The sequence below is a fragment of the Mastigoproctus giganteus genome, chromosome 1, assembly GCF_048544385.1.
Source record: "Mastigoproctus giganteus isolate SK-2022 chromosome 1, ASM4854438v1, whole genome shotgun sequence".
Classification (NCBI taxonomy): domain Eukaryota; kingdom Metazoa; phylum Arthropoda; class Arachnida; order Uropygi; family Thelyphonidae; genus Mastigoproctus; species Mastigoproctus giganteus.
The window spans coordinates 229,369,996-229,383,262 of NC_143575.1; the positions used below are offsets into that span (position 1 = coordinate 229,369,996).

Consider the following 13,267-nt stretch of genomic DNA (forward strand, 5'->3'; position numbering starts at 1 on the left):
GGCACCCGGGGTGGATGGGATCTATCCAGTTATATTAAAGGAGGCAGCAAAGGAAGTAAGCAAACCCTTAGCCATAATTATGAGAGCTTCCTTGGACTCAGGGGAGGTACCCATAGACTGGAAATGTGCAAATGTGACCCCAATTCACAAAGGAGGATCAAAGGCTGACACAAGTAACTATAGACCTGTGAGCTTAACTTCTGTTCCAGGAAAATTAATGGAGGCACTGGTTAAAGAAGCACTGCAGGATCATTTAGACAAGACTTCTTATAGCTCAGACACAGCATGGTTTTGTTAAGGGGAAGTCTTGCCTGACCAACTTGATTGGATACTATGATGCAGTCACAAAAGAACTGGATGCAGGGAATAACTTTGATATTATATACTTGGATCTTAGAAAGGCTTTTGATACTGTTGCACATGGAAGACTGCTACACAAATTGGAGCAGTGTGACATTGGAGGCAAATTGCTGCTATGGATAAAGGGGTGGTTGAGTGGGAGAAGACAGAGAGTGGTAATCAATGGACACTGCTCATCGTGGACTAATGTTATTAGTGGAGTCCCTCAGGGCTCAGTGTTGGGTCCATTATTGTTTTCTGTATTTATAAATGATATTGATGATGGTATATCAAGCTTAATGTCCAAGTTTGCAGATGATACAAAGGTTGGCAGGGTTGTCAAGGACACTACTGACACTACACTGCTGCAACAGGATCTGGAAAGGTTGAGCAGATGGGCTGAGAGGTGGCAAATGAAGTTTAACATTGACAAATGTAAAGTACTACACATGGGAAACAGCAACCCCAGAGCAACGTATCAACTCTGTGGTACTACACTGACAGTGGTAGAGAATGAAAGGGACTTGGGGGTGATTGTGCAGGCAGATATGAAGTTCTTCTGAGCAGTGCAGACGGGCTGCAAGAGTAGCTCATGGAGTATTGTCAATGATATACAGGAATTTTTCCAGCAGGGATAAGGAGGTGATTATTCCATTGTACAAGGCAATGGTCAGGCCACACCTAGAGTACTGTATACAGGTCTGGAGGCCTCATTTCAAGAAGGATGTAGAGCTGCTGGAACGAGTACAGAGAAGGGCAACAAGATTAGTGAATGGAACAAAGGGGTGCTCTTATGAAGAAAGGCTTAAGTTTTGCAAATTACAGTGTCTGGAGACTAGGCACCAGCGAGGTGATCTGATAGAGGTGTATAAAGCCTTGAATGGTTTAAGCATGCTCAATGCTGATGGGATTCTTCCTCTAGCTCAGAAAAATCACCTGAGAGGGCATAAATTCAAATTGAGGAAAGACAGATGTAGGATAGACGTGCGAAAATTTGCCTTTAGCCAGCGGGTGGTTGGTTGGTGGAACAGACTGCCATCCCTTGTGGTGGAGGTTGATAGCCTAAATAAGTTTAAGGCTCAGCTGGACAGGTATTTTGAACGAACAGAGGGGTGAAGTGGAAGTGGGTTTTTTTTTTTGGCTGATGCTGTATAAGCTTGCTTTCTTGCATCAAATGCCTCTACTAATGCTAATTGCACAATGAACCATACTTGGCCAGATGCAGAGTAATGTAAATTGATATTTATTACTTAAAGCAGTCCCAGCCAACCAATGGCAACTTCAGTTGCCATTTACACATAATTTAGCAGTACTCTTATTATTATTATTAGCTATATGGTGCAAGGAAGCCTGAGGCTTATGCTGCACCAGCCAAAAAAAAAATTCCCAAGTTACCCCATGAGAGAGAGAGAGAGGGCAAAAGGGATCACCAAGAAAGAGAAGAATGATGATATCCAGCTCAGGACCCTGGGTGTGCCAAGCCCTGAGCTATACTCCCTCTCCTGTTTAATGTAATGTAAATGATATCACAGTCCCATGCCCCCCCCCCCCCCAGCTTACAACAAAATGAATAACAATATAAACAGACCAAAAAAAACCCCACACAAACATAAAGCCACTTTTAAGAAGGTACAAAATCTAATCCCCAGTCAGTGAGTTACTAGGTGTTAAATATTTTCCAGCAGGACCTGTCAGGAGACAGTGTTACTGCAGGACTAATATCAATTAACAAATATTAAAAATAGTAAGGGACTCAACACTCAAACCCACTCATAACATTAGTCCATGAAGAGCAGTGACCATTTATAACCACTGTCTCCTACCACTTAAGCATACTTAACCATCCCTTTATCCACAGTAGTAATGATATGACCCTTGATGCCATACTGCCCAATTTATAAAACATCGTTTGTGCGAAACAGTATCATAAGCTTTACTGAAATTTATTTAAGCAATATGAAAATTCTTTGAATCTAGTTCTATTAATAACTTCATAGTAACAAATTAGATTGGTCAAATGTAATTACTTTTACAATGCTTTACACAGTAACGCTGTGCCCTATATGCCGCCAGTAAGCAAAATAAAATTTACCCCCCCCTAAATGTTGAATATTGATAAACGTTCAACATTTAGGGCACCCTCATGAACTGCAGCCCATAAGCGATGCTTACCTCACCTACCCACTTGTGGCAGCCCTGGCTTTACATATTAATATGATTGTTAAATCATAACTAATAACAAGTTTAGTTTGTAATAATTTTAAAACAAAATAACTCTTACATATATTTAGTAACAGTTAATCTTCAATGCATAAATACTGTTTAAGAATTAATGTAGTAAAAATACTATGTACATGTTACGACAAATGACATTTCTGTTGGAAAAGCACAGTGACATACTGAATCTGTTTCATTTTACATTCCCAAGTTGAGTTGGGCTTTTCAAAATATAACATGTTCATCTTTGACAAAAAAAGTTGTGTTAAGATGCATGCAAGTTTTTTTTTTTTTTTTAAGAGACAGATAAGTTTTTGTCTATCCTGAAAGTTTTACATACTGGATATTATGTTTTAAAAAAAAAAAAAAAAAAAAAAAGCTTTTTTGTGTAACCAGGGCATGCAATTTGTATAGGCAAGCAGTTGATGGGAATTTTCTCAGCAACCTCGACACAACAGGTAATTTTCTGTCTGTTGTGTTAATGATAACACACATTTTCAGTTTTAAGTTCATAATAGATTCATCTGTTTGGATTTCTTTTGTTAGTTTATATTGTGTACTGGCAGCAGCATGTGTTGGTGCCGTGACTACTGTTATTAGGGTTACTAGTCTTCCTCAGAAAAATCAGACAGCTACAGCTGTGTCGGCTTTATCACATATTTGCGGCTTCTGGTTTTGTTTATTTGCATCAATTACTTCAAAGTAGAAGGGCTTGCTGCTTGGTTTCAATAAAAATGCTGGATATACAAAAGTTCTCAATGGAAGGAGATAGGTTATATTACGAAATACAAATCTAAAATATAATGGAACTGAACTTTAATTTAAATTTCATTGTGCAGCTTTTATCTTTTTTTATCTAAAGATTCAAAGCAGAAACTGCTACTACGGTCATCGTTCCTTAGAAATCAAAACAGCCAAAACATTATTTGGCTATGTAAGAATAATAAAAGTAAAAGAATACAGTTTTACCTAAATAGCAACAATAGCTTCAAAATTTAATAAGGCTCAAACTATGACAACTTGAACATAAATAAAACTATATTAACAAGTGATATATAAAATTATATCATAAAACTTGCTTAAATAGAAAATAGGGGACATAAATGTCTGGTATTTGCTTAATTTATTCGCTAGAGAGTAAGCTCAAATACCGAACTGCCCAGGTCAAAACTGGCCATCTGGCAACCCCAGCTACCGCTGGATGACCCTACAATTGGACGGGAAACATGCCATTACTCCATGTTTTGTTTATTTTTTTTTTTTTGCAAAACTTTGTACCATTATCGATAGTATATTCCCTAAAAAAAATATGCAATTTAATGATGAATATGTTTTAGAAGGTTACAATTGGTCAATTCAAAAATTTTTCTCTCAATCATGAGATATTTAAAATAAAATTTTTATTATTCTCTTAAGTGTTGTCTTTTTCCACAAATATCTGTAGAAAAAAAAATGAATATTGACACTTGGAAGTGAAGCAGTCATAGCATACTACTGAAATTTGCATCACTTACCAAAAAATAATTATACACAGTGATTATGCTCTATTTCATATTAGTAATATTGGTTATAGTAAGCACAAATTCAAGTAGCACCGGCGCCATCTTCCAAGCCATTGTACATCATTTCATTTAGCCACCAGGTGTCTGAAGTGAAAAAAAAAAAAAAAAAAACAGGAAAAAAACAAGAAGGTTAACTGGATCTCAACTGTGACGAAATGCGACACGTGGTAGTTTAGTATATACTTATCATCTTGTAATTGTAATATATATTTATTTAGCAGTTTTATGTTTAAAATATTTTCTTAAAGATTAAAAATGGGGAATAACCACATGAACATAGTTAATTTTTTTATTATATATATTCTTATAGTGACGTCATGCATACGAAGATTGCCGTTCGCTCTAAAGATGGCGTAATTTCGTTGTAAGGTGGTGTATTTTGGAACGCCATTCTATGTGAAAAGGTTTTTCGATGTGTTTTTAGTGATTTTTCTGAAAACTCATGTGCTTTCTTTCTCGTATAGCACTGTCTGAGATAATATTATGGTGAAATGAGTGTTGACGCTTACGGACCGAGCTCACAAACATTGACGTTCTTAGATCCAGAAGAAGGAACTGATCTCCTGGGTGCTGATACTCAAGGTTCGGAGTTCGATTTCACCGACTTTACCCTTCCTTCACAGACGCAGGCTTCGCAGTTAGAACATACTCAAAGTCAAGCTTCCAGAAGTCAGGTAACTTATTCAGTTCATTTGAAAGATATTGTTTATCTACATATAACTCACGTTATTTAACCTTAGCGTCAGTTCGTTGTTTTCAGGTATTTGATTCTAAGTTGGCAATAAAATGTAAAGATGTTAGATTTTTATAATAGATTATCTTAAATTCTAACCCATTATCTTATAATTAAACCTTTTGCCATATAAAATGCCTTACTATCATATTAGATTTTGTTTATGCATCTGCGAATCATGTATGCTGGAGAGCTTCTGTGATCTTTAGTAGAATGTCAATATTTGTAAGCAAATATTTTCCATAATCTGAAAGTATTGCATGTGGCATTCCAGTGAAAAATGTGTTCCTCCATACAGTTCTGCATTTCTAAATTACTGTTATGGGAAAATAGTTCGCAACAAAGGTTAACGATAGTTTGACACAATTATAATTAAGTGCTATCTCTCTCTCTCTCTCTCTCTCTATATATATATATATATGTATGTATACACTCACACAGATACTGAAAAATATGGAGAATCTGATTAATAAGATTGTGTGTATTATGCTCAGAGTGGAAATCAGGAATGCCCATAGATGTTTGAGCCTAGAAAAAGAATAGGTTGGTGACTGGTTTTATATATGTACATGCACAAACATAACAATTTAATACTTTTATGTTAAAGCTTTAGTTATAGCCAAAATATCATTTCTAATATTAGATATTCCCACAGTTTGTAATGGTTACCTGTTTAATTTTTCTGGAACATTTGAGAAACAGCAGAGACAAATATATTCATCTATGTTAGGAAATATGAAATACTTTACGGTAGGATTCATACCATTTGTGATCATTTTTGATAATTTATCTGTTTTGAAGTATATTACAAAATCAATTTTTTTTTTTTTTTTTTTTTTTCATTCTTTTTAATGTTTGAATTGATTTTTTTTTTTTTTTTTTTTTTGTGCCAAACTGATAGCATTAATTTCTTTTAACAGTAATATCTGTTTTGTCATAGTTGAATGGCACTACACATTTTACATTCTATATTTTTGAAAAATAGAGGATCCAATCTTAATGTGAATATATTGCCATAAGAGGAAGTATGCACATGTGGCATAAAATCCCACCTAACCACTCGACATAACAAAAATGGTAAAGTTGTTATGGTTACCTTTTTCTTTATACCATATGAAACAGGACCATCAGTTATGGCAAAACTGACTGGTCATATATTTTTGGCATCTACAGGTTTAGTAGGAGGAATTTCCCTTGTGGAAACTTAGTGGTTAAAAAAAAAAATGTGATGTAGTTGTTCTTTCATAATTTTTTTTTTTTTTTTTTTATGTGAACCCCAAACACGAGAGGTATTAGAACCAATAGTACTTAGTACCGTGCTTGGGTTGGAAGTTGAGAAGACAAAAGAAGATATTTGTTGACATTGGACTTGAACTTCTGTAGATTGTAATTTTCAAAAAATACGTATGAAGGAAGGTTGTTCCAGAAAACGGCAGTTGAATGAATAAACGAGGAAGATGACAAGTTGGTTCTATGAGTTTGAAGTTGGAGAGTAAATGGATGTTGGCTGGTAGCAGCACGTGTTCTGACTGTTTTCAAAGAGAGAGAGCGGGAATTATAGAAGCCAATTCAGAAGAACAGTGCCCATGGAAGTATCTGTAGAAGAGGCATGTAACAGAAACAGTACGTCTATGAGACAGCGAGTGCAGAAACTCTGTTAGAGATGAATCATTAATTAACCTAACTGCCCTCTTCGGAATGGAATCAAGAAGCCTAAGAGAGGTTTTGGGGGCACCACCCAGATGTGGAAACAATATTCCATGGCAGGGCGGATTTGTATTTGATTTATACAGAGTGAGCAGCTGTTTAGAAGAAAAGTAGCGCCGATAGCGAAAGAGAAAACCAAGTTTTTTAGATGCAGAGGAAGCAATATTTGTAATGTGCTTGTGCCAAGAGAGATTAGAAGTCAGGGTAATCCCCAAAAGAGATATATCATTTTGCCTAGAAATCGGAGTGTCACTAAAGATAAGCATAGGAGCAGAAGAATCCTTTTTGCCAGATATAAGACAAGACTGAGTTTTAGAAGGGTTGAAATCAACTAAGTTGTCTTTGCCCCACTGGAGAATTACCTGAAGATTGGCATTTAAGGAATTGGTAGCAGATTTTCGAGAAGTTGAAGCTGATTGAGCAGGACAAGGTTTCTCAAAATGGAAATTGAAATGCAATGTGCTATCATCTGCAAAACTATGGATAGGATTTCCAGTCAATGGAAGAAGGTCATTAATATACAAGAGGAAAAGAGTGGGGGAAAGAAGTGAACCTTGGGGGACACCGGCATTAGTGGAGAAGTTAGAAGACAGAGAGCCATCTACCATCACCCTCAGTGAGCGATCAGAGAGAAAACTGGATAACCAATTACTAAAAACAGTTGGCAAACCATAAGACGGAAGCTTGTTTAGAAGACCTTTATGCCAAACACGATCAAAAGCCTTTGAGATATCAAGAGCAACTACTTGTGTTTCACCGAATCTTTCCATTGAATTAGTCCATAAATGGGTAACATAAGCCAGAATATCACCAGTGGATCGACACTGACAGAATCCGTACTGGCGATCGTTGATCAGATGGAAGGTTTCTAGGTAGTTTAAGAGTTGGCGGTTAATTGATTTCTCCATTACTTTAGAAAGAGTAGAAGTAATTGCAATGGGACGATAATTGGATGGGAGGGATTTGTCACCCTTTTTAGGAACTGGCTGGAAAAGGACAAATTTCCAAGCAGAAGGAAAAACACCTTTGGAATAAGAAAGTGAAAAACGGGGGCAAAGAATAGGAGTAAGTTCAGGAGCACAGGTTTTGAGAACAAGTGGAGAAATACCATCCGGACCTGGAGCTTTCTTAGCATCAAGATTCATCAAAATCCTTCTGATATCATTTTGACGGAAGACCACAGGAGCCATTGACTGGAGCGTGTTGGGAATGGTGGGAGGTGTTTTACCAAGATCATTAATACATGAACTGGAAGCAAAATGGGATGCTAGCAGGTCAGCTTTATCCTTGGCTGAAGTGACAACTGAACCATCTGGTTTGGACAGAGGTGGGAGCAGAGATGGGCAAAAGTTGCGGCCAATAGCTTTGGCAAGAGACCAGAATGCTCGGCTACCATTAGGGCAAGAAGCAAGTTTTCTACTCTTAGCCTGTTCAAACTCTAGTTTGGACTGATTAATAACTGCTTTACAATTGTTACGATCTTTGGTGTAGGCAGAAAATGAAACTGAAGAATTAGAAACAAGCCAAACTTGTAATGCCAAAAATTCTTCTCTTGAACAGTCTTAGCACATTTATTGGAAAACCAAGGTTTAGATAAAGGACGAGATTTTAAAGTGGAGTGTGGGATAAAGGATTCCATTCCTGCAAGAATAATTTCACTGACACGATCTGAGCAAACGTTGACATCAGAAGTTTTGAAACAGTAATCCGATCGAAGAAAAGAAGTCTCACAGATCATCCCATTTTTTCATTCTTGTAATGCCACACAACACGAGGTTGGGAATAGCCATGAGATAAAGGTTCCATTGGAGAAGAGACAAACACCAAGTTGTGATCTGAAGTGCTTAAAGGACCTCTCACTTTGACTGTGTACTTGCAAGGGTTGTTTGTGAGAAAAAGATCAAGCGTATTGACTGTATGATTAGGATTGTCCAGTATTCTTGTAGGTAAATGAACAATCTGTGCTAGGTCTTTAGTAATTGCAAAATCCTCAGCATCGCGACCTGCTGGGTCGGTGTGACTAGAAAACGGAAGCCAGCTGGAGTTGTGAACATTAAAATTACCTCACTGTTAGGAAGGTTGGACTGGAGAAAGTCAAGTTGCAAAGAGAGGAAGTCAAAGAGCTCCAAGTGATTAGTGGAGTTGGGAGAACAGTAGAGACAACAGATGAATTTTACACAATGAGGTAGAGAGATTTTCAGCCAGAGAAGATCAAAGGGAGGAGATTCCAAATTGCCAAGTCTCTGATAGGGAATATCAGAACGGACATATGCACAAGTACCACCTTTGAGGCGAAGGGACTCATTCAGCGAATAATTTGGGCATCTGAGATGAGCAGTAGTTGAATCAACCGATAACTGAGATTCTTTCAGAAAAAGTACATGGGGTTTGGCATACTGCAAGTGGAAATGGACATCATTGAGATTAGAATTAAGACCACGTATATTTGTGAAATGAATTAGGAAGTGCTTGGGAGGTTTAGATCTTTTCGCAGATAAGCTTGCTCTATTAGTTTGACAATTCATGGTGTATTCAATAGTAAGAAAAAGTGGGTGGGACATGCTGTATGAACTAATGAAATTTTTGATGTGGCATACATGTGATAAGAATACACCCAGATCCTTGACAATGCTCCCTGCATACACACTACTTGGACTCCCTCCAGTCACTATCTGGCAGAGTAGAGGTAGCAAGATTATACACTAGCTGATCTGGAAGCCTCCTAGAGAGTTACCAATAGGTTCAATTAAAGTATTACCAACAGAAAGAAATGAATAGAATGAAAACCTTAAGTGATTTCTTCTCTTTATGTCCGAAGGGTAAGAATAAAGTGATAGTAATGATGAATGTGTGGTTAATAGCTAGACAAAATATTATATAATACATTAGCATTAGCATTAGTAGATGCATTTGATGCAAGAAAGCAAGCTTATGCAGCATCAGCCAAAAAAAAAAAAAAAAAACCACTTCCACTTCACCCCTCTGTTCGTTCAAAATACCTGTCCAGCTGAGCCTTAAACTTATTTAGGCTATCAACCTCCACTACATAACAGAACAAAAAGAATTTTATGTTGCCCAGCATATTAAATGTACCATGAAACATTTCTTCCACATGTAATGGTTGAAATGACTTGAAATAAATCCTATCTTGAACCTCTTCCATAAGTTTATTCATATGAAATCCTGTTGCTGTGTTTTTAATGCTGCGATTGACAATATAATGTTTGTAATTTTTGGGATATGGCTGTTTTGCCTAAATATGTGCTGTTCGTTCAGCTGATTCATAGGCTGCCAAAGCAATAACTGTTGATGTAATTGGTAATGGAATTTTAGCATTTTGCTTTGTAATTATTGGGATTTAAATCCAAAAATCCACTGTTGCTTTCTGTTATTTTCATTTAGAAAGTAACATCCACTGTTGTACTACTTTACCAATTACTCAGACTTTAAAATGTAACAAAGGATAACTAGTAATAGATTACTATGGTGCAGTTCCCAATCGTAATAATTCCACTGTAGTAGTAACCACTATATCAACATACCAAAATAAAAACCAGAAAGAAATTTGGTGTATGATACTTCTCTCCAAAAATTTACTTTCAAAATTGATTGTTTTAGGACTGACAATTTCTACATCAACAGGAATTGCCTGTTAGCTTAGACTTTGTACTCTTTAAGATATACTAAAATAATTTGTTTCATTGCTAAAATGTTTGATCCCCCCTCCCCTCCAGTCTATTACTGAAGGATAAGAATATTGAACAACCACTTGGTTTCACAGATGCTGATTGCATAACGATAGTCCACTCATACAGAATGAAGGAAGAGGTTTTAAATGTTGTAGCAGTTTTAATATGAAAACATCCATGTTAGCAAATTTGATGGTGTTAAATTTGCTTGATGTCATGTAGTGCCTATGGTGGTATGAACCATAGTGAAAAAGGAAATATCCCTTAAATATTTTCCTTATTAATTTTGAATTAACAGTAAAAATGGTTTGGTTTGGTCCTTGAGGCTGTCACAGACATTCTCTCAAGCTGGGCTTGCTACCTGGGAGTCCAAAACGCTGTTGGAACTATATTTCAGGTGGAACTCAAGTGAAGTGGACCAAGACCAAATTTCAGTGAAGTGCTATTTTTCTGTGTTACAACCACATCCTCTGCTTGCATCTTTGGTGGGGACTGTTAGTAACTCTGGGTTAAACCCTTGTGTGCATGTCCTCTAATACTGCACATAACCAACTATCTACAAACCAATGTAAGCATTGGTCGAAGTGTGGCACACACACACCACAGAGGAATGCTGCCCCTCTGTGTTACCAGGCAATGCTATATGATAGATGACTCACCAACTGGTGCAGTACCACCACTTTGCTTATCGGAGCCTTGAAATGGCGGAATCCATGTTTAGTCTTCAGAACCAAGCTCCAAACCCCCACCCCCCTCCTCTCGTCTATCATAAAATATTATTGATGTCTTTTGAGGTTATGGTAGACATAATGGCAAGATCCAATCTACCTTACTTTTTGAAGCTCTGTACAGCTCTTAAATGGTATTTGCAGGCTGGCTACTAGATAGTTCACCGGGCCGAACCAATTGGTAAATCTCTAAGAGGCTTCCAGAACAGCCAGTGTAGAAGCTTGCTGCCTCTATTCTGCCAGATAGTGACTGGAGGGAGTCCAAGTAGTGTGTGTGCTAAGAGGGGGAGAAATTGTAGGGGTCAAATTATGTCAAGGAGCTGGGTATATTCTTTCCATGTGTACACCATTTCCAAAAACTTCATTACTCCATACAACATATCTTCCCTACCTTTTCTTACTACTGAATACATCATGAATAGTTAAACTAATAGAACAAACTTATTTATGAAAAGATCTAAACATCCCAAGCATTTCCTCGTTCATTTCACAAATATATGTAGTCTCAGTTCCAATCTCAGTGATTTCCATTTACAGTCTGCCAAACTCCACATACTTTTTCTGGCAAACTCAATTATCAGTTGATTAAACTGCTCATCTTGTAAGATTCCTTTCGCTTCATAAGTGATACTTGTGCACATGTCCGCTCTGATATTCCCTGTCAAAGACTTGGAAATTTGTAATCTTTCTTCTTCTTTTTGATCTTCTCTAGCTTAAAATCTCTCTACTCCATTCTGTTCAATTTATCTGTTATCTCTGTCATTCTCGCAACTCAATTAATTGCATAGAACTTTCTGACTTCCCCCTTTGAAACTTGACTTTCTCCAGTCACTTTCCTGACAGTGAGGAGATTTTAATGTTTACAACTCCAGATGTCTTCTGTTTTCTAGTCACACAGACCCAGCCGGTCAAGATGCTAAGGCTTTTGCAATTACTAATGACCTCGCACAGATCATTTGTTTACCTACCAGAATACCCTTGGTCTTCTAGGCACCTCAGATCACAACTTGATGGTGTCATTGCCAATGGAGCGTTTCTCTTCTGGCCATTCTCAAGCTTGTGTTGTTTGGCATTACAAAAATGCAAAATGGGATGTTCTGCAAGATTTCTTTTCCTTGGATTACTGTTTCAGATCTTGTGATGTCAATGTGTGCTCAGATCATGTCAGTGAAATTATTCTTGGAGAGATGAAATCCTTTATTCCACACTCCACCTTAAAATCTCATCCTTTATCTAAACCTTGGTTTTCCAATGAATGTGCTAAGGTTGTTCAAGATAAGAATGTTGCATATCACAGTTGGCTTGCATCCAAATCTCCAGGCTTTCTGCCTACATGAAAGCTCATGACAATTGCAAAGCAGTTATTAATCAGTCCAAGCTAGATTTTGAACAGACTAAAAGTAGAAACTTGTCTAAATGGTAGTTTGGACTACCATTTAGACAAGAAGAAAGGTCTCTTGGTAAAGCTATTGACTGCAACTTTTGCACATGTCTATTCCCATCTGTCAAAACCTGATGGTTCTATTGCCACCTCAGCTAAAGCCAACCTGCTATCATCCTACTTTTCTTCTAACTCGTGTATTGATGATCTTGGTAAACCACCTCCTACCATTCTCAGTACACTCCATTCGATGTCTCCTATGGTCTTCTGTCAAAAAGAATATGAAACTAATTTTTAACAGTCTTGATGCCAAGAAAATGCCAGATCCCGATCGCATTTCTCCACTTGTTCTCAAAAACCTGTTCTCCTGAGCTTACTCCTCTTCTTATGTCGCCTTCTATTCCACCAGTGTTTTTCCTTCTGCTAAGAAATTTGCTAACATCCAGTCAGTTCCTAAAAAGGATAAGAAATCCCTTCCATTCAATTATTGTCCCATTCTGATCTTTCTAAAGTAATGAAGAAATCTATTAACTGCCAACTCATAAACTATTAAAAGACCTTCCGTCTGATCAGTGATTGCCAGTATGGATTACATCAGGGTCGATCCACTGATGATATACTAATATTACTCATCTATAGACAAATTCTTGACATTTCAAAGGCTTTTGATTGCATTTGGCATGAAGGTCTTTTGAATAAGTTTCCATCTTATGGATTGCCAGTTGTTTTTTTGTAATTGGGTATCCAGTTTTCTCTATGGCTTCTCATTGCGGTTGATGGTTGACAGCCTCTCTGTCTTCTAACTACTACATTAATACAGATGTTCCCTAAGGTTAAATTTTTCTCCCACTCTTTTCCTCTTGTATATTAATAACCTTCTTCCACTGATGGCATATCCTATCCATAGTTTT

General features: G+C 37.1%; 2 protein-coding genes across 2 annotated transcripts in view; one reads left to right on the forward strand and one right to left on the reverse strand.

Moving 5' to 3' along the window:
- LOC150091576 (poly(A) RNA polymerase gld-2 homolog A-like) overlaps positions 1–4,163 on the reverse strand; it is a 359,740-nt gene extending 355,577 nt beyond the window's left edge. Inside the window, exon 1 of the mRNA XM_090384638.1 lies at positions 4,071–4,163. The gene's annotated coding sequence lies outside the window, so the exon portion shown is untranslated. The remainder of the gene's footprint in view (positions 1–4,070) is intronic.
- A 313-nt stretch (positions 4,164–4,476) lies between these two features.
- Upf1 (Upf1 RNA helicase) overlaps positions 4,477–13,267 on the forward strand; it is a 294,032-nt gene continuing 285,241 nt past the window's right edge. Inside the window, exon 1 of the mRNA XM_090376241.1 lies at positions 4,477–4,792. Within this exon, the coding sequence (XP_090232367.1) occupies positions 4,610–4,792 (183 nt within the window). The 5' untranslated portion in view covers positions 4,477–4,609. The remainder of the gene's footprint in view (positions 4,793–13,267) is intronic.